Source organism: Anopheles moucheti, chromosome 2 (genome assembly GCF_943734755.1).
Source record: "Anopheles moucheti chromosome 2, idAnoMoucSN_F20_07, whole genome shotgun sequence".
Lineage (NCBI taxonomy): Eukaryota > Metazoa > Arthropoda > Insecta > Diptera > Culicidae > Anopheles > Anopheles moucheti.
Window position 1 is genome coordinate 724,687 of NC_069140.1, and position 26,001 is coordinate 750,687.

Consider the following 26,001-nt stretch of genomic DNA (forward strand, 5'->3'; position numbering starts at 1 on the left):
AGCAATTAGGAGCAAGTTTTGGAGAGCATTTTTCGCATGTTCGTTTCATTCTCGGGGAATTATGATTCAATTTCTGCCTGTTCCTTTTTCGTTGCCCGAAACACCATCTTCCCGTGCACACCACCTCTAATGATGGCTCCATGAGGGAGAAAAGAATGTCGGGATGGATGGAGGGCGAGTTGCCTCCCATAGTGGTTCAACTTTATTTGCCTTTTGGCAAATGATGGTAGTGGCCCGCTCCACAAAACCGAGAACCTTGTACATGCACGGGGCCCGGGCCGCATGAATCTTTGAGGAGTTCTAGTCGGTTATGGGGCTCTCTGGTTGGAGAAGTTCGCGCGTGCAACGCTTGTACACCGTAATCTGTAACAAGTCTCGGGAGGAAAATTAGCGTAGGAAAATTGCACCAAATGCCTGCGAAGATGTTATGATGGGGAGGGCAATGTTTTGGATGCTCTCATTCTCGGCGGGAACCGTCGGGGATGGGGCGTTATTAATTACTATTAAGATTCTAGGTACCGTGTCTGGTGATGTGCCGGAAGGGAAAGTTTTATCCTGTTGCAGAAAGAAGGCAATGGACGGAAAAAAGACGTCAGCATCACGTGGCTCGATCAGGCCCGTACACTTGCCCGTAGAGTGTGGGAATGAACGAGAGCATCGAACCGGGATGGGAAAGATCAAATGATTAGCTAGTTTCTTCTACACACTGTTTTTCTCCCGTACTCCTACTTGTAAGCGCCAATCAAGTCGGGGTAATTACACTGTTCGAATATGAATTGTTCAGTGGCGTGTGCTTCTCTTTGAAGACGCCCAACAAAGAGGTGTTAATTGTGTTATGCAGTGTCATAGTGTTTTTCCCCATACACCAACCCTGAATTTAACAGCTTCATTTCACGGTGATTAGCTTCGAGTATGCAATACGAACATAAAGTACGTTAGGCATCTTGCTGTCTTGGAATGGGAGTTAACTAAATCTGAATATCCTGAGGTAGCGCTCTGATGAGTTCATTCTTGTCATTAATCTAGCAGCAACAACAAACCCTTCCCTTTACCTATCAGGTATGTTTGAGATTATTTTTTTGTAGCATTAGTGATTATAGCACTTTGCACCCTATTTCCAAACGTTCACCATCCGTCGATGACGTCGTGAGAGTTGCGTTAGACTTCATTTGTCACATACGTGGTACGTCGATATGGTATTGCTTGAACAGCTTGCCGTTGTTGTCGTTCGAACGATTCGTGTTCTTTCGTTGACAAACAACAGGTGAAGCTTGATAAAAACACTATACTCACAGTTATTCTTTGCCCCATGGGTCGAGGATGGTACAGAACTAGAAGATGATGATGATGATGTAGAGGAATTGGAGTAGGAAGAGGATACATTTGCGGATGAAGCGATGATGTCCTTATTGCTATCGTAAATGTTACTCGAGTGGTGCTCGATGTGTTTGTTGGAGCTACTACTATTCATACCATTGTTCCTACTGATGGTACCAGTACTGCCGCTGCCCTTATTATCTTCGCCCGTGCTCGCCGTATCAATTGAACTTTTTTCTAGCAAAGATCACATTAACAAAAAAAATGCAACAACAACCCCCCGATAAATGTTTTCCATTGTTTCCAATGGTTGTAGCACAGTATAATGGTGTTAAATGGATGTGGGAGTTTTTTGTTTTTGTTGCGTGGAGCAATTTGGCGTTGACGGCAGCAATCGATTCGTGAAGAAAAATGTGATTATCACACGTACGTGCGGACGCATTCGCGCATATCAATTCAATCGGTTGAATTGAGCAGCACACGAAACCAGCCCAGAAAAGCACGGTTGGCGCACGGCGACGATGATGACATTCCAGATGGCGTAGGGGCGGAATTTTGAAAAAAAAAAACACACACACATAAATCCGAGAAAGAAAAAGAAAGAAAAGGAGAAAAAAAAAGAAAATGAGCAAAATCAACAACATGAATAAAATGAATTTATAAATAAATCAACAAACATATAGTACAAAACAGGACAAAGCAAACAGTAACACAAATAAAAGAAAAACAATCTACAACGCGAAAGACATAAAAACATATTAAAAAACGCTATAAAACCACCGCCACCGGAGCAACAACACTATTGACCGAATCCATTTATTGTACGGGATTCCCACGCGTGTACTCAATGGTTGGCGGAAGTGGTAAACGTCCAGGGCGAGCGAATGAAAAACATTTAAAATTCATTAAAAACGAACGAATACAAAAAAAAATAAAGCACACGAACAAACGCGCAGTAAAGCAGCAAACAACAGCAAGATGAATAAATAAAACTCGTTGCCGACCGCTCGCGTCCGGCGGGACAGATGTGTGGAATGTGGACCGAGCAGGAGCTTGTGAGTCGCGAATATTCAGCGCTGTTGTGAGAATGAACTTTTTTGTTCTTCAAATTTCCACCAGTACCATTTGTTGACCTTATACGTCCAAAAGAACAAGGCGCGAGTGCGAGTGTGTGTGTGTGAATGGGAGTGGAAAATCTTCACCCTGCGCAAACATTGCTTATGCGTATTCTCTAGATAGTTTTAGCTTTAATGGGAAAATGTAACACACATACACAAAACAAGAAGACCAAAGCTTCTCCTCCACTTACCGTCTTCCACACACATTAGGCTGTCGCTCATCAGCTTTAGTCCGGTTGGGCACGCACAGGATATCTTTGGGCTGTTGGAGTTGATTTGGGGAGCCGGTAGGCACAGATGCGAACAGTGGCCGTTCACCGCTTGACAGTGGTTTACACCGTCCGGTTGACGGTATGGATGGTACACGTGAATCGTCATCGGGTGTTGCAGCTAATGGTGCGGCAACAAATTGAGAATGAATTAGAGATTATCTCGCAAAGTGGTAACCGTGTACCCTTTAATATGCGCGGCGTAACCAAGCAGCTGCGGTAGTAAAATGAATATCCCACGCTACCACTTACCATGTGCATCGCTGTCACCGGTTCGATGTCTTTGCCGGTGAATTTGTTTGCTTTGAATACGGCTTCCTTATCCCAATCGGTCCAGTACACGTAATCCTCGAACGTGGTAATCGAAAACGGATGCCGTAAGTAGTCTGCTGAGTAAAGAATTACCGAGCGCTTGGAACCATCGTAGTTGCAAGACGATATCACGTTCAGCTTTGCATCGACCTAAGCAATGGGGTGGCAATTGGTAAGACGATGAAGATAAGGAAGCGACAAAATGGTTGCTGAACTAAAACTTTGTAAGATCTTACCCAGTACACACGCTTTCGCACCAAATCTAGCGTGATTCCGTTAGGCCACTTTACTTCGTAGCTTACAATCACCTGCCGATGGGTACCGTCCATGCCGGCTCGTTCAATTCTTGGGTTGGTACCCCAGTCGGTCCAGTACATCCAGCTGTTGTGGGATTATAAGAGCACATCCTTTTTCGTATTATTCACTGTAATGCTGCTGCAGACCACTACGTACCCTTCAATAGGATCCAGCGCGATTGCACGTGGAATTTCCAAATCGTCCTGCACCAAAATCTTGCCCATATTGCCATCAAAGTTGGTCAACCCAATGGTAGATTTTTTTATGTCCGTATAGTAGATATGATTGTAGATCCAATCCACGGCCAAACCATCCGATGTAACCAGCGGGTCCTTCACCACGACCGTCTTGTCTGAGCCTTCGTCAATTGGGGCCCTGTACAATTGCCGTCATGTGGTATTGAATAATTCACGAAAAATGTATGCTTCACAATAACTTACTTGTAAATTCGCTTCTCCGAAACATCGCTCCAGTAGATCATACCGGTACGAAACACATAATCGAGCGCGGTTGCCGATTTGGTGTCATTCACAATCGACGTCATCTCGCGATGATCGAGCGAGATCTTTCGGATGTCGTGTCGTCGTGCAAACAGCAGCGAGGCATGCCCTTCCATTGCTTTGCACCGCGTATGATCGCGTGGATCCCGCAGATAATTGTCCATACACTCGCACTTGAACGTACCAATCTCGTTGATGCAGTTCTGCGAACATGATCCCGGCTCCTCACATTCGTCGATGTCGACACACGTGCGATTGTCGGCCAATTTGAAGCTGGAATTTGAAAAACGCCATGCATTGAGAATCCGTTGGAAGCTCGTAACATTATCTCTTGAACGTACCCCGGTTTACAATCGCAGTAAAATCCAGCAGGAGTATCCACACACAGCTGCGAGCAGCCACCGTTGCCTTGTAGACACTCGTTCTTACCACACCTGTCAGCGGGCTCGTCCTGGAACTCGGGACAATCGGGTTTCTGGTCGCAAACCTTCGACAACGGTATACACATTCCACCACCACAATCAAACTCTGTCTTCGGGTTGCATTTCTCACTGCGACTGTTGGCTGCAGGAGAGACAAGCAAAAAGTATAAATGATGCATTCTGCAGGTTACAGGTTCCAAGGATTCAGCTTCTTTGTCCATTTGTTGCGGGCATCATACACTGGAGAAAGACCCAGTGAAGACAGAAATGAAGAATGTACTTACTGCCACAGTTCTGCTCGTCACTACCGTCGGAACAATCGTTCTTGCCGTTGCAGTAGAAATGCCCATTGATGCACGTTTTATCCTTTTTGCACTGGAATTGGTCCGAGCGGCAGGTTACATTCTGACATATCGGTGGCATTTCATCATCGCCCCTCGGACAATCCTTCTCGCCGTCGCAGATCCAGCTCCGGTGGATGCAGGTGATGCGATCATTGCATTGATACTCCAGCGGTAGGCAGGTAGAGATGACGGCCGGCGGTGGATTGGCGCATCCCTTCAATTACAAACAATCCAAAAGGAGAGAAGAAGGGGTGAGCAAGGCAAGCTTACGTATTGAGCGAATCAGGTCACTCTGGCAAACATTAGTTACCCTTTCGTCGGAACCGTCCGGACAGTCGGGTTCCCCGTCACAGCGCCATTTGCTGGTGATGCAGTAGTTTTCCGCACAGGAAAACTGTTTCAGCGGATCGCACGTGGTGGGCTGACAGTTTTTTTCGTCCGATTTATCACCACAGTCGTCATCGTGGTCGCATACCCAACGCTTCTGTATGCAGCGTCCATTCGCGCAGGTGAACTCGTCCGAGCGACATGTTTCATCTGGGTGAAACGGGTGTACAAATAGGAACGATTAATAGAGAGAAAATACTTCATCAAGCCACCTGAACGTTACAATTAACAAATTTCGTTTCGATGTTGGTATTAAGTGTTAAGGTTGCTCATCAAATGAATTTAACTGCGGACGTCCTAGCTGATATCCTTTTTCGACCGGGCCCAATGCTTTCCTTACTTCCCAATATTCCATGAATTCAAACATTATGCAACGAGCTCCGCTTACAAGTAAGAGATGTAAAGATACAGCATGAAGCTTCATATGGCTGAAGTACTTTTCAACAGCACGGTAACGAGAGCTTAACAGCGGCAAGACTATTTCTCACAAACCATCCGCAACTCCCTTTTATTCCCACACACACTCAGTTTTGGTTGTTGAATTCGTCGGTGTGCAACAGGAGCTCAATTACAGTTTAAGGAAATAGTAACTAACGAAGGCCACCATACAACCGTACCATCGGCGCTGCCTTAATGCCCCTTAATGCACATGACACGCAACTCGAATTCGGCAGAATTATGTCGTAAGCTAACGCGCATGGAGCAGCATAAATGGAAAATGATAACATTTTATTAAAGTTGGTGCCTAAAGTTTGTTTCCCGCTTTCCAAGAAGGATGCTTTGTGCTTTGAGCTCCGTAAACGAGTTTATCTCTTCGCATGTGTCATCTCTTCAGATTCTGCGACACCATGGAATACACCACGGAACGTAACGCGCCCGGTTTGTTGAGAAGATTTACAAGCGTTTTTCAACTGAACGACCGAACGGCCACTGCCTGGAGATGGTAGACCAGTATGTTTGCACGGCAGAGAGCTTCACGGTGCAAGAGGTGTACTCGATAAGAAAATTTGTCCGTTCCTTATGGTTTTTGGGTAAAGTTGTTCGTAATGTTGCCCATTTGTTGCTGGTGCTCTCGGTAGCTACCGGTGCAGCATTGTCACAATGGAATAGTTTTTCGTCTACACCGAGCACCGAGCAAAACAGTAAAGTGCAAAGTTTGTTACATCGTGTAAAATATTGTGCATCGTGTTTGCGGAAGTTCTGCAGGATCGCGTCACCATTACACGGCACGGAACCATCATGCGCAACTTTTTCCCGTTTTCGCAAGTTATGTCAAATGATTGACACAATCGAATTGTTAGGTAACTTTGTTAGACGGTGCAACAGTGTCTTGTTGTGTTGCAATACATCTTCCGGGGCAACTATAGGCCAAACTCCGTACGAACTTTGACGGGGTTCGGTAAGGGTTGATTTCCACTCAATCTTTGGAAACAATCTATTCATGGCTAGCTGAGGTTTGTCGAGCGAGTTAATTGGGCTGTTGTCAATGTTAATTGACAGCACACATTGTGATCGATGCACAAATTCAATGCTATAGTGATGACTTTGGAGTTTCATAATGTAGAAGTGTTTTTTTTTTTTGGGTTTCACAAAAGTAAAACATCGTTTTTCTTCAACCGACGCACGGGCTGCATCTTGAAATTCAATTAAAACGATGAAAACACTAAAAGAAAAGTAACGCACAGCGGGATAACGGCGCCAAAGAATAAGTATCATTGAAAGCGGATAAACTTAACCCTCAACGAACCAGAGTGATTTTTTCGCCTTCTGTCTTTTCAGCCACTGGTTGTGCTGTAAATTGAAGAATTTTTCTGTTCGTTTTGTGTTCTTGTGTAGCCCTGTTCGACCAACAGCGAGAAGGTCGTGTGTAGTGAAGTAGATGAAAAACACAAAAATTCCGGTCGGAATAGACACTCTCCAGAATGTTCAAATGCGAACACGGCGACGGATGACTGCGGGTTTTTTGTGTGAAGTGGTTAGTCCGTTCATGGAGAGAACTTGAACATGTGAGCATGTGCTGCGAATGAAGAATTGCCCGTACGCGCCACGTACGTATTGAGTGGGAAACGTAGGCACAGTTGAAAACAAGAGGAATGAACGAAAAAAATAAAACACACACATACACACACATAAATGGATTAGAACTCTGCAAGTGTTGACCACTTTTCATCAAAACCCTCTCTTGTTTGTTGATCCTTTTGATGCGATCCCCATATTCTGGGGTCTCTGGATGAGTATAGGATGAATGTTTGGGATTGGTAAGCGTACATTTTGCAAGCAGCGAAATCAATTTGATCCCTTGTGGCGGCCAGGATAATACAAGAAATGTTGGAATATTTTCTGACGAGTTTTAGGAAAAACAACTTGAAGCTCAAGTATGGCAAAATCGTAGCAGGAAATCAGGAGTACTTTACAGTTATCCCAAAATGGTAGTGCCTTTACGTTGGCTGTTGAGGTTTAAAGGGTGTTTCGTTTTAATTTATTTGAAAGCAATAAAATAGAACATGTTATAACTGTGTCCTATTTTTCGTACCAAGGGCAGTAAACCCTTCTTTAAATGAGCCAACGTTTGGTGTTCGATGGAGATTTCGTTTAAATCTTCTTGTTTAAGGTGTGGGAATGTGAGCCATCCGAAAGGTGAGGTGCTCTTCAATTATGTTGTTTGTATAGCATAAGTTACAGCACGCGAATTAATGTGGCTTTTTCCATTTCCGGCTAAAAGAGATGTACTAAATTTACAACTAAAAGAACTTTCTTCTAAGTTCGACCTAGTCGAGAGCATATATCAAATGACACATCAATATCTGGAACGGCACCCAGTATGTTGCAAACGTTCCCGAGCGAATAAACGTTGCCCCAGATGGTGCCGCTATCACACACCCGGAGCAGAATATCTTTACGATGGGTTTTTATGATCCATCTGTCGCCGGTTGGCGCCATTGTTGTTGTGCCATTGTTAAATGATGTGTACAATCGCCGCCAGGCTTGCGAGAATTCGCGATCGCGTATGTGTGCGATGGGAAAAGTTGCAGTGCAGTCGCGCCACAATGGCGCGCGGTCACTGGGTTTTTCAGAACCCTGCACTCATATACCTTACCATAGTTTTATGATAAATGTCTAATAAAATTCCAACTGTCTCCATGAAACTCCCACGTGGGGGCGTATCGGGAGGGCACAAGTTTGGTGTGTAGTTTGTACCGTCGAGGCCAGCATATCTTGAGCATGTGCTGAGTTTTGCGCACCATGTGCAAGACGAGCAGCGTGCGGTGTGGTTCGATGTACATTCTGCAAAACATTCCAGGGGCCAAAACATGATGGGAATGCGCTTTTAAGCTTCCGCTCGTGTAAGACAGGCGTGCAGGCCTTCGGGCAGGCCATCCTTCGCCCGTACGTCACTGGAAGAAGTTCGGTTTTGCTTCCGAAAGTTCGCTTCAGCTTTTGCTCTCGGCAGTGGATGACTCAAACATCGGATGGTACAAAACAGTGAGCCTCCTGTGAGACAACAGACCGGGGAGCAGAAAGGAGCTTAAGGAACCCCGCTCCCCGGCGGTTCGGGTATTACTGTAAGCAATTTATTTTTCACTCGAAAATTCCTTTTGAAGATGACAAAAAGTCCGCTGCAGAATGTGTGACAGGGCAGACAACATGCTTATGACGAGCGGTAGAATGCGTTGTCCGTAGTCTGTTAAGCGATATAGGCAGAAAAGGCGAAACAGGTGGGTCGTATGATTATGGACTGTCTTCTGCAGGGGTTGATGTTGAGAAGTGTTAAGACTTTTGAACAGAAATCCTTTACCAAGTAGCCCATAGTATGGCTATACCCTGTGCCTAGACTAGACTGACTAGAGGAAGAGCCGCAATGATGGTACGACGACAACGATGGGAAGAATGTGCAAGAGAATCCCGGAAATGTCTCAATACAAGGTACTAGATCTACGGTAGAGTCTTTCTAAAAGCCATCCTCTCATAAACGTTCGAACATAAATCGTAGCCTTTGCACATTTGGCCACTTTTTGTCACACCGATGTCCGATAACATTGGACTGTACTGTGCCCAAAATTGTTTTCCGACACACATGTCCGATGTTCCCCATGTGTGATGTCGTACGGCCATGGCCGCATGTTGATAAGATCTCTAGAAGCGTGACATTATTATGTCCTGGGTGTCCATAATCGTCAGGAAGGCTCTATAAATTGAGACGCTTATCGTGCAAATGCTTCCCTCCTATTCAAAAACTGACCGGTGCAGCCATCCAATTGAGGTATAAATTTTAACCGCTCAGAATACCTGCTCCGAGGAACAATTGGTGTCGAGAAAATCGATGCCGTTGCGCTCGGTGCGTAAATCGTTTGCACCAAATTCGACATGGACAATCATCGACGTCACCGTGCACCGTGTACTGGTAGTAGTCATCGTCACAATATTCGTTGCCTTGCTGTCATGTTTCGGTGGTGGTTTTGGAGATGTTTTACGGTGAACATCCCAAATAAAAAAAAACTCTTGAATTCGCAAAAACACGTTCTCCATATTCTGGCCATTGGCAATCGACAGCAAAATATCTTTCCATTTTTTGTCGTTGTTCGTTCGTTTGTGTCATGTGACAGATCGGATAGATAGGTAAGACTACTGCCACGGCACTCTCGGTTGCTCGGTTGTGTACCGTCAGACGCGCTGCCGCTTCCGAAACGACACCATCGTGCAACATTTCCCCCGTGGGGGTTTCAATCCCGGCGGTGTGCTTTCGGCCAAGTGATATGGCCTGTCCTCTTAGCTGACAGCTCCCCGGTACGGAACATATTTGAACGCTTCAACATTATTCGTTGGCGATGGCTTCGCTCGGTGGAGCGACTGATCCATTTAAGGCATGTGTCTGATTCGGGCCCGTCGGTTGGGCGGTTGTGCTGCTGGACGTCCTTGCCGGTCTTAACTTTGATGGACGTGTGGGTTTTGAGGCGTAAGTGTGCGTGCATGGTCTGGCACACACTTCCACGATGCTGCCCGCCGGAACATACGGTGGGAATCCAATTGGATCCATACCTCGGGGCGCAAGCGAAAGGGTAGCATCCGGTTCCCTGCAGCGTAGGTCGCATGCTTGGGCACAGAGGTATTTTGCCACAGTGTGTGTGTGCCTGTTTTCCAACCCAACGCAGGATCCATCGTCGGGTGTTCGGTTCCAAAGGTACCGGTGCTTGCGGTATCGTAAAATAATAAATTGATTGTTAATGCATCGTCAAGCTTGATAGGATTTTGACGCCTGGACGCTTCGATGGATGACAGGAGTATGTGTGTGTGTGTGCATGTGTGCTCGTGGAGGCGTGCACTAAGGGCAGTGGATTCGGAACTCGAGAATTCGAATTTACCGGCAAAGCGTAGGCAACGAACTGCGCGTAAGGTTGGCCAGATGGAAAATAAAATACATTCTACTACCAGAATTTACAATCCCCACTAAACATGTTCGAATAACGCGGGCGTCCTGTGGCCTGTGGTGTGGAGTCCAGCAGCAGCTGCTAGTGTTTGATTTATGACCATTGGTTCATTGATCGCTGTCACAAGCATCGAATATGATTTATTCGCGTTGAGAGTGTATTACACTTTCCCAAACTTTATTCATTCCAGTCATATTCCGTAGCACGTTTTTGTTTTGTTTTGGCAGCGGAAAGATGTAATGCAAAAGCTTATGTTTACATTATGGAACAGGATCAATACCATGATCAACGAGTTGTTCCACAAATGAATTTAAATTCTAGTAACTAAATATTTATAGATGTTAGGTAAAAAACGTTTTGAAAATATACAAAAGTTTCAGTAAAACTTTACGGAAAGATTGTTTGACGATGTAATGAATCACGCTGTGAAGGATAGCGTGCATATAAATGTAATATTATCGTTGGCAAACACAAACACCACCACCAGCTGCGGCGTGGAATGTACGTGATGTCTATCGATGCTTTACGTTTTCAGTGGCCAGAAGTCTAAAAATTGGTATGCAGCATCGAAAGCACACACCTCTGCCACCTCGTTGCTTTTGTTGGAAAGCAGAAAACAATATCAAAACCAAAAAAAAAAAACTCCAGGGAGAAGTTGCACAAGATAGCACAAGAAGACGCAGGCGATGTCGCTCCGCAAGCCAATTTCAGTATGTTGGAAAGAAAAACATAACACAACACACACACACACACTGGCGCTCACTCGGTGGGTTTTTAGCGGGTGCAGATCAATTTCACGGTGGTTCGCATTGTCATTAGTATGCAGCATCTTTGCGCTATAATTCCCGCAGAAGCCTTCGTTCACACGTCATGGAAAACAAATAATCATAAGACCCGGGCGGTTTGCGCGGCGCCCACCACGCTCATCATCATTAGCAGCGGTAATTATGAGCATAGAAATGATACGTAAACGAATGCCAAACCGGGCGACCAGTCATCCATAAAAGTGGAGCTTTGCTGAATCGTTGCTCGAATCGTTAAAATTACCTCGCAAACGACGGGTCGCACGAGTGGTTGAATAAAACAGTATACTACAACACGCAACGCATCCGTTGTGTGTGAGACTGCTGCTTGGTTGGCATTATATTGGAAAAGTTTTACAGTTATTTTAAGCGTTTCGGTACCGGGCCTATTTGCTATCGGCCTAGGAAAAGAGAAAAAGTCGCTCGCAAAAGGATTCGCTCGTTAGGATTTGCACTTTTAGTAACAATCTCGTATTCCACGGGTTGCGAATAAAGCATACTAGGGCACTCACACTCACACACACACAAATACACCTACAAATAGTCAGGGCCACCTTTTTTCTTGCTTGAAACCGATTTCACTTGTACCATTCGTTCGAACGTGAAATTGGTTTTGGTGCTTTAAATTATGGTAACATTTTTCAGAACCCGTTCGAAACCTCGGTTATTCACACTTTTTTGTGTGTGCTCTGGCGCAAAATGCAGTCAAATGTGTATAGCCAGGTGTTTCTAATCGGACCGTACGTTTAGGAATGCGAGTAGGAGCGATTTTTTTTTATTGCCTACCGATGATAAAACACCGAATCGCTTAAATCAAGGAGCCGCGTAATCGATTTCGGCGTTTGCGCGAACTGCACGTTTGGGAGCAGGTGACAGATCCCCTTTGGACAGATCGCCTATTCGCCTTTATGGTATGCCCAGAGAGAAAGGTGAATTCGATTCGTGAGTTCTTTTTATTTCTTATGCTAACTGGATAATTCATTCATGAAGATACAAGCAGTAAGTTACCGTTGTAATGGTTAGTGTTCACAAAAGAGCTAAAACAACGAGCTCTGACAGCTTGCAAGACGGTTATCACACCCAAACACCGCATTTTCTTGAACCATTTATAAAAAGAAAAAAATGACTTTGATAACTAATTCGGAAGTCATATGCAAACCAGTACCTATTAGTTTTTCCCAGCCTAACATACACTCCAAACGCTCGAAATGGGGGATTGGATACAGAAATGCATCGTACCGTTTCGATTCGCTCAATCTTTGTTAGGATAAATTGCATTATGTTCCCATCTTGCCCAGCTGCCATATGACCGTAACAACACGGCGGTGTGTATGCATGCGACAGAACGGAACGGAATTGCTTCTGTTCTTTGGGAAAAACAAATTGCAAATGCAAATATTGAATCATGTCCGTTCTGTTGGAGCACACGGCACAATTTCCATCCGTGCACTTCCACGGAGGGCAACATGAGTGTGTGTGTTGGTTCGGAAGTGATGAATATTTCCGTTTTGCTTTGTTTATGTCCCTGCATTATCTGTGCCTTATCTGTGTCTCTTGAAAGCTAATCCTCGTCAGACAATGAATTCAGGCATGAATATTTTATTTATGGAAAGGTAAACATTTGTAAAAAAAAACAAATTCATCGACTGCATAAACAGCATGCACTATTTCCCGGGCCGTCTCTGTGCACGCTGCACTCTGAGCTGGGTTCCGTTGCAGCAGTGTCAGAAACTTTTCACAGCAAGATCATTGCCAGGTAGGAGCACAAACAGAGAAGAGTGTCCCTTGTTGGAGTGCTGAGGTAGCATACATTTTCGTCAATAAGTTGTTTACCAATCGAAGTGTATTCTTTACATCTTTCCCTGTCTCGAATCCCGCTCTCTCTCTCTCTCTCTCTCTCTCTCTCTCTCTCTCTCTCTCTCTCTTTCTCTCTCTCTCTCTCTCGAACAAACAAACGACGATCTTGCCAGGTGTAGTGTAAGAAACAGGATAGGAATTGTCGCTATCAGCGGTGAAACACAATCAGAATTCAATATTATGCGAGCGTAGATAAACCGAATGGAGAAAAAGTTAAAGTTTGGACTTTCAATAATGAAGTCAATAATGAACACGAATTGCACTGTTATGAAAATGTAAAAGCAAAGTCCTGTGTAGATATAATTCAAAGACTTTCAGTAATGTACAACTTCTTGGAAACGTTGCTCAACGTGATAAGATGATTGATAATTTATTCATCCCTGCCATTCTCTGGGCCAAAGAAACAAAAAAATGATTGTTTATTAAATTTAAAACTGTGTGTGAGTGCAGTTATAGTAAACAGGTAGTCCTCAACACTAACGCAAACCCGCATATTCGACTCGAATTTTCGCGTATGTCAAAGAACAAAATCTTCTGTACATGAAGGTTTTGGACTGGGGTTTACTTGTTTTCTCAGAATGAATGGTATTTGGGGTCAAATTTTTGAAGAAAACTCCAGCAATAGAAGGTACTATAAATTTTTTTTTTTATTCACTTTCCACATAGAACCACAGAATTAGTTGATCCAATTTATCAATATTTTTGTGTCTTGGAATTCGGGTACATCCAGGTTACCGTGTATCTGGGACTCCAGACTCCAGTAATAGTGGCTGATGTCTGTATTGCAAATGACGTATTTTCATGTTCATGTTATGTGAATGCTGATTTGAATTCATTTTCTGATGCTACGATGTATAATTTTACATCTGTGACATGTCAAGGAGACATCGAGAATAACGTAAGGTAAAATATGTTTTAATTTACTTAATAGTTATAGCTTCAGTTGTTGTTTTACAGAGAGTTTTTGATGCAGGATCGTTCTTCATCTTTATCAAAATCTAATACATCTGAAGTGCTTTTTGAGTAGCTCGACAGCTCGGTAAGTCTTTCATCACTCATATGCCATTTACCACAATGCGTTGCCATGAGCAACCTCTTTTCTAATATGAGAATAATATGGCACAGCTTAATGAGAGCTGTTTGTTTTCATCCTCAGACTATTCCAATGTGGTGATGATTATGTGATAGTATGTGGTTATGTTTCATGCAAAAAATGAAGCAGATACTGTATCACTTAAATAAATTGAAACTGCCACATCTACCATAGCGCTTGTGGAGATATATACGAATTTCAGAATTCAGAAGAGTTCAATAGATTGCATGGGGGTGCTTTAGATAAATTGTGTTTTTTTAGAATCACAAAACAGGTTGACTGTTGCTCATAGTTTGATAAAGAATAAAAAATGCATTGCAAATTGTATACTGCTACATTCGTATGCTGCAACAATCGACGGGAAAGAGGATTAAATCGTGGTTCACTGCAACCGCATCACATACACAATAATGGGAAAGGTGATTACTTGTTACTACACATCGTAAGCGATTGTATCACATACCAAACACCCATTTCGTTGATATCAAACAAAACGTTAAATAATGGGAAACAACATACAGCTTCGCTAGCGATACAGCTCCAGATAGATTGAATCGATGGCCACGAATTAAATCCGAACACGTGTAACATCTTTTGACAGCATCATACGCTTTTAAAATACAACTTCAAACAATCAACAACACTATCGAGAGAAGAGTTTGTTGGTAGTGTCATGAAATTCATCCTCGGGATCCTATACGGAACTCTCGGACTTCTTTTTTCCTCGAGCTTGGTTCATACATACCAAACGAACAACATGTTTTGTACGTTCATTTCGACAGTATCGCCCCTACTCGCACTCATCCTACGGCAGCAAGCTCGTTCATCAGAGTTAGTTTGCAGTTTTCCGCACTGACACCATTTGCAGAATAAGCACTGTTTGTGCATTGCAGTATAGGTTTTGCAAAAGGACGGCATTCCATTTAACGGTGAAGTCGGTGCAAAATCCCTCTCATTGGCAAAACGGATGGCAGCAAACACATTTATTTTGAAATGTATTGCTAGATTTGTTTATACCCGATTGGAGCAATAACATTCACTCTTCTGGTGGCGCTGTTTGTGCACTAAATTCTGACTATAAATGAATTATCTTGAAAAAAAAAAACATACTGTCAGTTAGTGAGTTGGACGTTGAAAACCATGATGCCAAACTGTTCACGGAAAAACTACCAATCAAATGTGTCTTAAGCAACATTTTATCCAGAAAATTGTGCGACATACCTTTGGACGAGTTCCAAAAATAACCTATCCAACTTATGCAAACAGGAAAGGAACACAACATTTGAAGCATTCAAAAAATTCGCCCAATCGAAGCAAATTTGTTGTATCAGTCATTTCGAATCGATTAGTTGCTTAATTCGAACTCGATGAAATGGAAATATTAAGAGTGGAAATGGAACTTTTGGACCATTGCAGGGTTCAGCATTCTTCAACTGAGTTTCAACATCAAGCGGGGTTTTGTACGTTTGAGTGAATGTGCAAGAACCGCTCCCTTTATATGGTGCTAAATTCTTCTTTATGATGCCCACCACCATCGGCAAACCATCGCTTCATTGACCCATCTTTCTTTGACAACCTGAAAAAGCTGCACCATAACTGATACGGTTTGCCATGAGAGGCTCCACTGTGAAGATGATGTCTTCGTTGATGTTCCTTTTGCTTTTAGTTGTTTTTTTTCGATTAGAAATATCTCAATTCAATGGCTCTTCTTTCCGCACGTTGGGTGATATATGGGCACCAAAACGAGAACCGTTTGTTGTTTGGAAATCGTGATTCTGTTCACCCGTTCCTTATAGGCAAGGGGTAGTAAAACGAGAAATAAAAAAAAGCCCAAGACGAAACCCTTCATTGAGACGTATAAACCCATTCTATTGAGACTCCTCACGCTAGAAGGCGATGTAATCAGGGAGCGCATTTAGTTGACGGTTGGATATTTTTCTCGCCAGCTCCTTCAACAGCGCTCTATACGCACTGTGGAAGGAAGAGAGTAAGAAAACGCCCACCGCTGCACTGATGTTGGGGTCGATGAGCTAGTGTCTAGCTGTGATGAGGTAGCAGGCAGGCACTCGCCTAGCATACAGGCGAGCGAAGGCAGTTGATGGACCAATTTGTGGTCAATTTAATCTTCTTTTCTACTTGGCCGCCCATTCGGAGCGCCACAAGACGGCGGTACTGACCACTAACGAGGTAGCGGGCACCGTTATTTTTCATCGTTCGTGTTTATCGCCAGCTTCCAAACATCATACATTTGGTACCATAGTACCATTGGTGAAGTCCAAAAAACCTCCCTCTTCCTCACTCGGTACAGGTACCTTCCCTTTACGGACGGATCAAAACAGTATTCACCTATCGTTTAGTACAACGACTTAAATGCACCCAATTCACCGAGTGCATCGTGCGGTTTATCGCCCGGCTAGGATGCATCGACCGGTGTCAGTCTTCTGCGAGGATCAATATTATGAGAAAAGATCGCTTTAAGACCTGTTATAGCTGAAGGGTAGTGAGCTGAAAGAATGTCCTGTTTCACATCCACAAAATGGTCCACAAGCGTACAAGAGAGCGATGAAAAGCGAGACGGACGAGATGATTGTGTAATCGTAAGTAATCGAGTTTGTCATTGAACGAACTGAATTGGATCTCTCATAAACCAATTCACCAAATAACCGGTCGTTTCGTTGCTGTGCACGTGTATTCTGGCTCTCGACCATACATGGAGACGCCTGGTACTTTAAAGAATCCTGGGTAAGCGATTTTGATACAACCAAATTTAATGTTCTCTTTAATGTACAAGCACTGCTAGCCTAAACTGGAGAAAAATGGATATTCTACGATACCTTAAAACCCATTTTAAAAAACGGCTAGAAAATATACCCCCTGTACACGACACCACCGAGTGAAAACAAAGCTTCACTTCCACTAATAGGCGCGCTTTCTGCGCGAATTGGCTGCATAATCCTTCAACAATCAGAAGCTTTCATGCCGTTTATCCTTCTTTCACACCAAAGATCTACCAAACGAAAGCGAAAGGCGGCTGCCGTCGACGTACCCGGTCGACGGAGGATTTAATTGTTTCCAGCGGAAGAAAATTAACTTCCGTCCTCAACTGGGGACCGCGCGGCAATCCCGGGAGTTCCGGGGGAGCTCTGTCGAAGGAATGAGTTATCGAAGCGAAACGGACAATCACCAGGGCACGGGCCCATGTTGTACATGGCACAGCGCGAGCATTCGGGTGAAAGCATTAGCCAACAGAGTAAACGGAGCTTATGCGAGTTTACGTGAAGAAACAATGAGAGACTTTGCGAGAGAGAGAGAGAGTGAGAGCCCGAAACGGTGCAAAAACAGAAGGAGAGAGAGAGAGAAGTATTACGTGGTAGTCAAGCGACTGAAAATATGCACTTATGTGTAATTATCGTTACAAATTATTAATTCAATTTTCCACTTCATCTCTGCTCGCAAAACCCACCAGAACGTGGCACGTGCGACGGCAAGTTCGTTTACTTTAGATGGCACCCTGGGCCTTACTTAGAGCGCAACTTATAACGCCTTCGGTTCGAGGAACGCACCATTGCTCAACCAGGAGAGTGTGGAAGCGAAAAATATGTTTCGCATTTTCGCTGATGCATGGAACGTGGATTAGATAATTAACTTTTCCACCACAAACTTTCGCGACAGTGCGGACAGTGCAGAGAGGTGCTTGGGGGAACAACATTTTTTAAAAGATTAATTTGTTGCAAAATACACTTCAATACTCTGCAGGTTAATAAGCTTTCAGCGGACCATTAAAGCACCAGACACGTTTTGTTAGTGGTACAATTAAAATTGCTTCTCTTTACAGCTAAGAACACCTCAAGGGTGATGCAGTTTTGTTTTTATTCAAACGATAGTAAATATTTCCCCAGCGAACATCGTTTAATCGGACCGTAAGTGGAGGTAATTGAATTTGTACCCAACACAAAGTCCCCGGATGAGTTTTTTCCCTGTCGTAATGGGTATTTTATTCTTTCCTGTTCTCTCAAAGCGCTCATTCACCGGCAGCCCGAATATCCGCTGGTACAGACCATCAGCGTACGTTCGGTAAACCATTTTTATACTAATATGCACAAAACGGCAAATGGTTCGAGCAATCAGCAATGTGCCTTGGACGATGGTATCGGACGTGATAGTGGGGTGTGCGGACGAGCGGCCGAGCACAAAACTTGTGCCGGTTTCGTACGCAGAATATTCTGCAGAGGGAACAGTGTTGCGATCGAGAGCAAATCGAATTCCGGATCATAATGTTGAACCATAAATACAATAAAAATTAATAGGCAATCGTTCGGGTTGCCGAACACGTGCGCAGTGTGCGCGCACACACCAGCGCACGGATGGAAGTTTTGTGTTGTTTCGGTGCCCGCACCGCTGCCGCCTGTTCTGTGGTTGTTCAACTAGCTGGAGCAGCTGCTTCTTGGACCGTATCTGGCCGCAGGTGAAGAAAATGCCTGCGATGGTCTCAAAGGCTCACGTATGCCACTTGGTTGAATAAAGCCGCCCACAAGGTCCGCATTAACATCGCAACGGTCACCGGTATTCCCATCGGTCCCTGCGGGTTACGATGCGACCCTCTCAATGACTCACTACATGTACGAACGAAATACTACCATCGATGGTGGAAATTGGTCCTTGGGTGCCTGGCTCTATCGGAAAGCCTCGGTTGTCTGATGTAGAGCAGAAGAGAGATAGCGAGCGAGAGCACGCACTTTCAAATGCGTGTTTCTTCAATTGATAAAAGATAAGAGTTCTACTGCATAAAGGAACCCGACGGGCGATAGTGAAAAGTTTAACTCGGGTTAAGATCTTCGAAAGTTCTAATTTGATTTTGCTTTCCACCGGTTCCAAACCGTCAGACCGTTCGGTCCGTGTCGTCTACGACAGGATATCTTAATCGAATGAGTGTGAAAGGATGTCGTACACACAAGAAAACACTGCCAGAACACCCCGAAAGACGCCTAAAGCACAATAAGCCACCAGGCGTCGAGAGCGTGTCTGCCAGAGTTGCCGGTAGGCATTAATCGAAAGCCTCACATACACGACGCTCGTTTTGACTTTAATTGATGATTTTCCATTATGGCCCGTAATCCCCGTTAGTGCGTAGTTCCCATCTGTGGCCGCTCGCCTCAACGTAGCGAAGAAATCTTGGTGTCCCCTTCTTGTCCATTCCAAACCAAAAAAAAAATATAAAGCTTTCGCCTCGGACCACGGACTGTGATTTGATTATTGAAAGTCTTCTACCAGAGTTCGTGGAACGCAATTTTGTTGTCCTACGTTCGAATCCCCCGAAGCTAAAAGGATCAGGTCGATGCGATGAGCAATTAACTAAAATGTTCGCACGAAACGGAACGTACGTGCGGGACATTTTCCGGTGGTCACCAGCTAAACGCGAAACCACCGAGCATGTGAGCTTCTAATGGATTAACAAGTGCCAAACTATCTATATCTCGCTCCAGTGTATGCATACGAGCGCAGAGTGCACTACGGTTGACTTCTACAAAAACAGGAGCGCGAGGGGGAATAGATTGATCGGGGAGATCCAGAATATGGAACACGATTATGCCATCGGTACGCTTCCGAGCCGGCCAGCGCTGCTGCCATCACACCGCTAATGTGACACAATGGTACGCCGGGCAAATGGATATGCCGAATTTCCATTATCGTAAAATAGGGTTAATCTTGACGGATTTGAAATTTTCCATTGCTGTGGCTTTTGTGGCGTTGTTTTCCCGCCCGGCCATCGATGCATAGCAATGGTGTGTGGCGATGAGGCTAGGCGGAACAAAACCTATTTAGCGGTTCGTTGGCGTGCGTCCGTGCGCATTATAGACAACGGCGGCTTGTTTATCGAAACCAGAGCCATGTCCACTTCACTTGGGAGGTTTTTCGGTGCAGAAATTCATATCCATTTGATGGAAAGCGTTCGCAACGCAAGTGGCCATTAGTTAGGCTTGTTATTCTGGGAATTGCGTGCCGCCAAACCGAACCAAGTCACGGTCGGTCGCAATCCGTTCCTTTCCATCCAAATGTTCCCGATGCACCTCTAACCACCTACGTCTGAAGAAACGATTGGACGGGCAGGATCTGCTCATTCGTAAGAGTGCCTCGGCGATAAATCTAACCACCATCTCTACCACGAGCACATGGGTTGATTCGTTCGCAAAAAAAAGAAGCTACCACGAGGTTCAGTGCTTTTACAGCCGGAGGCGTTCCCACTTTAAAATGGGCGCGCTCACCCACCACGAACAGCCAGAACAATCCAAAAGTCATCATAAATTGTTTCAATTCACCAGAATTTATGGAGATTTCTTATGCCCGTAGACGTCGGGCTGGTGTAAGGCACACCGACAACAAAAGCCTTCGTCTACTCGCGAAGGCGGTTTTCATGAAGATTTACTTCCGGCTGCCATACTGCGGTTCGCCATGGGTTACCGTGGGTTTTGAGTATCCCACCCTTCTTCTGCTCCTTTCGACCCCAGCCCGAGATGCGAAAGGTTCCAGCATCCCCATCCAGCGCCAAGATAAGCGAAGATGCCACTTGTTTGCCCGTACGGACGCTCGCGTTGGATAGGGGTAGCTTTGATTGGTTGGTCGGAATTGTTGGGAGTGGCAGTCCGAGCCGGGAAAGGTCTGACCATCCCTCGGTGGTCTGTGTGGTGGCGGTGGGAGGAAATGAGAACCCATAAATCACTATGTTCGAACCATTTTTCATACCTGTGCCCGTGTGTACACCGTTGGTGCAGGAAGATGTCTTCCGAGGTTAGGAGTATGGTCCGGAAAATGGTCCACCTTCACGGCGGATGGCACACAGCTCGTTGCAGAAATCTGTTTCTGAAGGCTAAATTAGCATGTTTTAGGGAGCAAAATTTTAGGAATTTGGCGGTGCCCTTTTATCCCCTGCGAACATCCACCAAAGAAATTCCAGGACTGAGGGCAAGAGTATGGATAGCTCCAAAGTCAATTAGACAGTTCGCCATGCCGATGGAACGAAGCAGAGAGCGCAGAAGAAAGAAATCAGCGACCGTCCGATTGAATCTTCGAAATATCGGATTTCTCCGGTGCTTTGGGAGATTGATGGGCACAGTAACCCTCCCCCACGTGGCGCATATCGTTACGATGATAGTTCCCTTTCCCCAGTTTCGGAATGTATCGGATGTATCGGAACTACGGGTGGAGCAAGGTTTTTCCATTCGGAGCGAATTCCGTTTCCCGGTAAGCCTTATCGCGAAGTCAACATAATAACGGGCGCGCCCACCGATGGGGCCCGTTATTTTGCCGATCTCCGTCTTCTTGACCTCAGGTGGCACACACCCGAAGCGAAACGCAATATCGATGATTGATGATCGGAATCATGGCGGAAAACCGTGGCTGGAACCGTGGGGCCAGGTGGTTTATTTTTCGCGATAGAATGGCTTTGCACGAAGATTTGCTCAGTTGGTGCCATTGTTGCGAGCTAAATGAAGCCTGTGAAATGTTATAAATCAGTTTGATACGCTCTATTTGTCAGCGGCGAGTCGCGCGAAATGGCGAACAGCCTGTTAGAGACAGACCGACGGTCTGCGATAAAATATTAAATCATTTGTTTCATTCGCTTTGGAGCAGATAGCAACAAATCCCCGACCCTCGGAGCCGGCGAAAAGTGTAACAGGACGTTGTTGGTTTGATGCAACGATAATCTTCCATAATGAGTTTTATTATTCGCGTTGATAGAACGTAACCTTACAAAACACGGGCGTAAGATGTCACTTAAATTGAAAAATATTACAATTTTTACGAATAATCGTAAAAAAGTTTAGAAAATCAATTGTTAAGCATATTTTTAGACAAGAATTTCAGAATTTTGCATGGCACGACAAGCCGCCTAGTAGCAGCAAGTTGTCTGGCGATGTCGGAATTCTGATGATTAAACTTATAATTCTTCACCCAAGGAAATTAGAAAACTTGCCATGATTAGGATAGCACAATTCTCCTATTATGCGCCCGTTCAACATTGATGTTGTAATGGTAAAGTTCCTGCGTAATGATGAGACACAGAAAAAGGACGAAACTTGCGTCCGCCGTAGGTACGTTTCTCAGATTCTGTGCCCTATGAAGCCCGGGCCAAGTACAACCACCAGGGGCTAAGATCAAGTTTCTTTTGATTTTAAACCAACCGGCTGTACGCGAGCTGAGCGAAGGAAGCATAAAAAAAACAACATTTCTCTTTATTAGCTTGTAGCATTCGGTCAGGTCAAGCCCACGCCCGGTAGCTCAGCGCCGTAGTACAACGTGCCGTTGGAAATCCCAACAAGTCGGTGGAAATAAATTCCCGTAACGACACGGACATGCTGCCTCTAAGGCGAGTGGACAGTGTCGAACATAATTTGAATTTTCCGAAAACCACAATCAACACCAACCGGCAGCCAGTTAGTGTCACACGAAGCTCAAAGACCGTGCGGAGATTGCTGTACGGAGATACGGCACTTGAAGTCGACACATCTTTAAATGCCGTAAAAAAATATCTACCACCGGTCAGACACCCCAGGAATGAGATGAGTAATTCAAAAGTTAAATAGATGACGCATAGTAACGTACCGTGTCGGATCTACACGGATGCTGGCTACATTCGCTACGGCGAACCGATCGTTTCCACCGGAAAAGTTTTAATTTGATGCCAAACTTTGTCCTATTTTTGGTAACTGTTGGGCTGCAAATATCAAAATGAAAACTTTTACCCGTGTCCCGTGATGCCGTTTGGTATTTTAACGAACAGGATGCACGTAATTTCAGCAGGGAGGAGAAAAAAGCGAATATACACCCGTACATTTTCAAATGAGAAAAGGCTCTGTGCACCCTGCGACGCTAAATTGCCGTTGGTCTGTTCTCCATGGCAACAGTGATCGATCTCGAGTGATTGGAGTTCGATTTTCCGTTCGGTCAGCGCATAAATTCGTCCACTGGTACCATGTTGGTCGTTCGGCCTGCCGACTAGTACCACCATCATCATCATCATCATCATCCTGCAACCGAACGAGAAAGCTTTAGAAAATGCATTTGACAGCTGCTTGGAATGGTGGCTTTTTCACTTGGCCTCTAGCTGACTTCTGGCCTGTTTCGTGTCAAACTCCCTCCCTTCCTAGACCCCGAAAGAACTCAATTGACCGCTCGACTCTTTGATGAAGTTAGTCCTACATTTAATTTCGCTCGGATCGCCCTGTACCGTACCGTAAATTCTCCCGTGTGATGTGTTTTTGGAGGGAGGCGAAAGTTTTCACGTCCGTGAAGTCACCTGCCGTAGTAGTTTGGCATGCATGGAATGATGCCTGCCGGCTGGTACGTAACGTTCTCTCTCTCATACACACATACAGACTCACACACACACTCATACAAATGGGAGGAAAAACGCACCGATCGTACGTCAGCCGGCAGGCTGGCAGTTGGGTAATCTTGTTTGCTCATTACATTCTCGACACGAGACCACACAGTTCATCATTATTCTTACCGGGCATCATGGTGCCGGGGTGATCCGGTGTACAGAGCCGAACCAAAGACGAACGAGTTGTAGCGAACCTTGTGCACACGGATCAACATTCTGGGGGATAACGGACGAAAACCGGGCGGCAAATGGATCTTACACCTTTTTTGCCCAAGTTTACCCAACGGAACCCAAGCGCGCCGTCGGAGCGATTATCTGCATACAGGAGCAGCAAACGGAAAAGCAAACGAGCCAACATACACACAACACAAACTTTCATTGCCTTCAAATGTGTGTAGTTTTGTGTATGGGAACGACGAAAAAGGGTACCTCTTTCGGGGGGAGAGCGCAAGAGGTTGTGCAGGGCATGTTTGCGTAGGGATAATTTTGACGGATCATGGGCCAACGGGCCAAAAGATATTGAGATTCTTTCGCAGAGAACTGGGGCACGTAGGGTTCACTGGACGTACGCTAGAGTTCACGATTCCAAACACGTCGTTCTGTACTGGTGCAAATCTTTGTGGTAATTCCGACAAAAAAAAGCAAGTATTTGATCACGAGCGAATGTAATGAGTTGGATTTGCTGGAAAAAGGACCCGCAAGGGATGGGTCTTACTTATCCCGTTTGTGGGCATTAGATTATTGAGCAGACAGAAGACAATAAAACGAAACGGAAGGGGGCCAAAGTAGATTGGATGGAGTTGAATTAATTACATAAATTATACAGCATTTAGTAGATTTTCAATCATCCAAAATTACACCAGAACAAAACCAATTCGTATACAGTTTTCCTCGGTTCAACTTTCACAAAGTTATCGATAGAGTTGCAAAAGCTGCCCATAATCTAGTCGTACATGTCGACTGCCAATTACACTGACAAGTACCTTTGTTGCACATTTCAATTGTTTCACGAAATGCAAAAAGCAAATTTATGTTCTTTCCTGGTTTAATTTCCCCATAATATACACATGGATAGAAAATGGCATTTCCCCCGAAAGGGATCTCCAGAAGCAACTGGCAGGTAAGGGAATGGCAGCAACAGCACGAAAACGCTGAACATGGGTTCAATTAGGCAAATGAAAAATCACTCATGAGATTCGGCTCGATTGAAAAGCTGCTGGTTGGCAGGTTGTATGGGATGAGATTGTACACTCGGCAACAGGTGCGCGAAGGCATTACTTCCCACGTTGCCTCACACAGTTGTGTAGCATCCTCCATTTGAATGGATTCTCGCCAGAAAAAAAGAAGCATCGCATTTGAATGACTCTGGGTTCTGGCGGTTCTACACCCTACTGAACCAATTTGCTGATGTTCCCCAAAGACGGAAATCAACGGCAGCCTCGGAATTGCAGTGCTGTGGAAGATTACCAAGATTTTGACCATGAGGCTTGCATTAGGTACGGAATTCACGGTGGTACATTGCAGATACGGAGACGATAAGATTGATATGGGTTCCCCGGATGGGAATTATATCCATGCTCTATCTCAGCCTATGTACACCGGAGCTCTTTGGACAGATGTTGATTGAGGTTCAAGGTTCAGGGGAATGCTTGATTGCATGCGCTGGAATTAGATAAGCAGCATTGCAAATGATTTTATGCTCTTCATGTACATAAGTTCCGAGTTATGAAAACACGATTGAATGTTAAAGAGGTCCGGGAATTCTGGAGTTGCTGGTGTTGACCACCCAACATCCTGAAGGAAGTTAAAAACATTTAAATTCCCTGAAAAACAAGCAGGAAGTGGCACACCATTCATTACGTCTAATTTTATTTTCCCAAAAACACCGTGAATAGAACCACGGGCAGATAGACCCCCACCCGAGGTATGAATCCTCAGATCTTGAAGAAAAAACTTCAAACGTCATAGAACACACCCCAATCTTGGTGCTTAAAAGGGAAGCCAAAAACATTAATAACTCCGATAGAAGTAGTGTGTACGGCTCGAAAAAACGATAGACCTCCCCATGCATTACACAGTATGCATAAAGTATGTGCCAAATGGTAGCAGAGGTTGAGGTTCCAACGTATTTTTCTTTCCTAAAAATCCACATATGGATCGAAAACCTTCTGCATGTGCATCATTTATATAAACGGGCGTTGTGTGGGTGTGTGTGTGTGTGTGTGCACAGCAGGAAGCTTGCCGTACAGCTGTCTCTCTGCACTCGGCTATTCATTCACTTCCATCTTGAGAAATATTTGGGTGGCTTACCATCGAGCCAGCTGGTGAACTGATTCAGGTGGCTCTGACCCGGCAGCAACCCTGCAGCACCGCCGGCGACAGAAGCGTGTGTGATATGAATGATATATTAATACGACTAGCCCTGTATGCCTGATACACGGAACGCCAACCGTACCGTATCCGAAGGGGACCAA

At 44.8% G+C, this 26,001-nt stretch overlaps 1 protein-coding gene across 1 annotated transcript in view; it reads right to left on the reverse strand.

The window, feature by feature from the left end:
* The window catches only part of LOC128297558 (low-density lipoprotein receptor-like), a 146,578-nt gene that overhangs the window by 23,363 nt on the left and 97,214 nt on the right, over window positions 1-26,001 (reverse strand). Inside the window, exons 6-14 of the mRNA XM_053033227.1 lie at window positions 4,890-5,116; window positions 4,520-4,793; window positions 4,155-4,377; window positions 3,754-4,086; window positions 3,470-3,688; window positions 3,253-3,397; window positions 2,957-3,166; window positions 2,627-2,825; window positions 1,294-1,554 (exon numbers count right to left, since the gene is read on the reverse strand). Coding sequence (XP_052889187.1) covers window positions 1,294-1,554; window positions 2,627-2,825; window positions 2,957-3,166; window positions 3,253-3,397; window positions 3,470-3,688; window positions 3,754-4,086; window positions 4,155-4,377; window positions 4,520-4,793; window positions 4,890-5,116 — 2,091 coding nt within the window. The remainder of the gene's footprint in view (window positions 1-1,293; window positions 1,555-2,626; window positions 2,826-2,956; window positions 3,167-3,252; window positions 3,398-3,469; window positions 3,689-3,753; window positions 4,087-4,154; window positions 4,378-4,519; window positions 4,794-4,889; window positions 5,117-26,001) is intronic.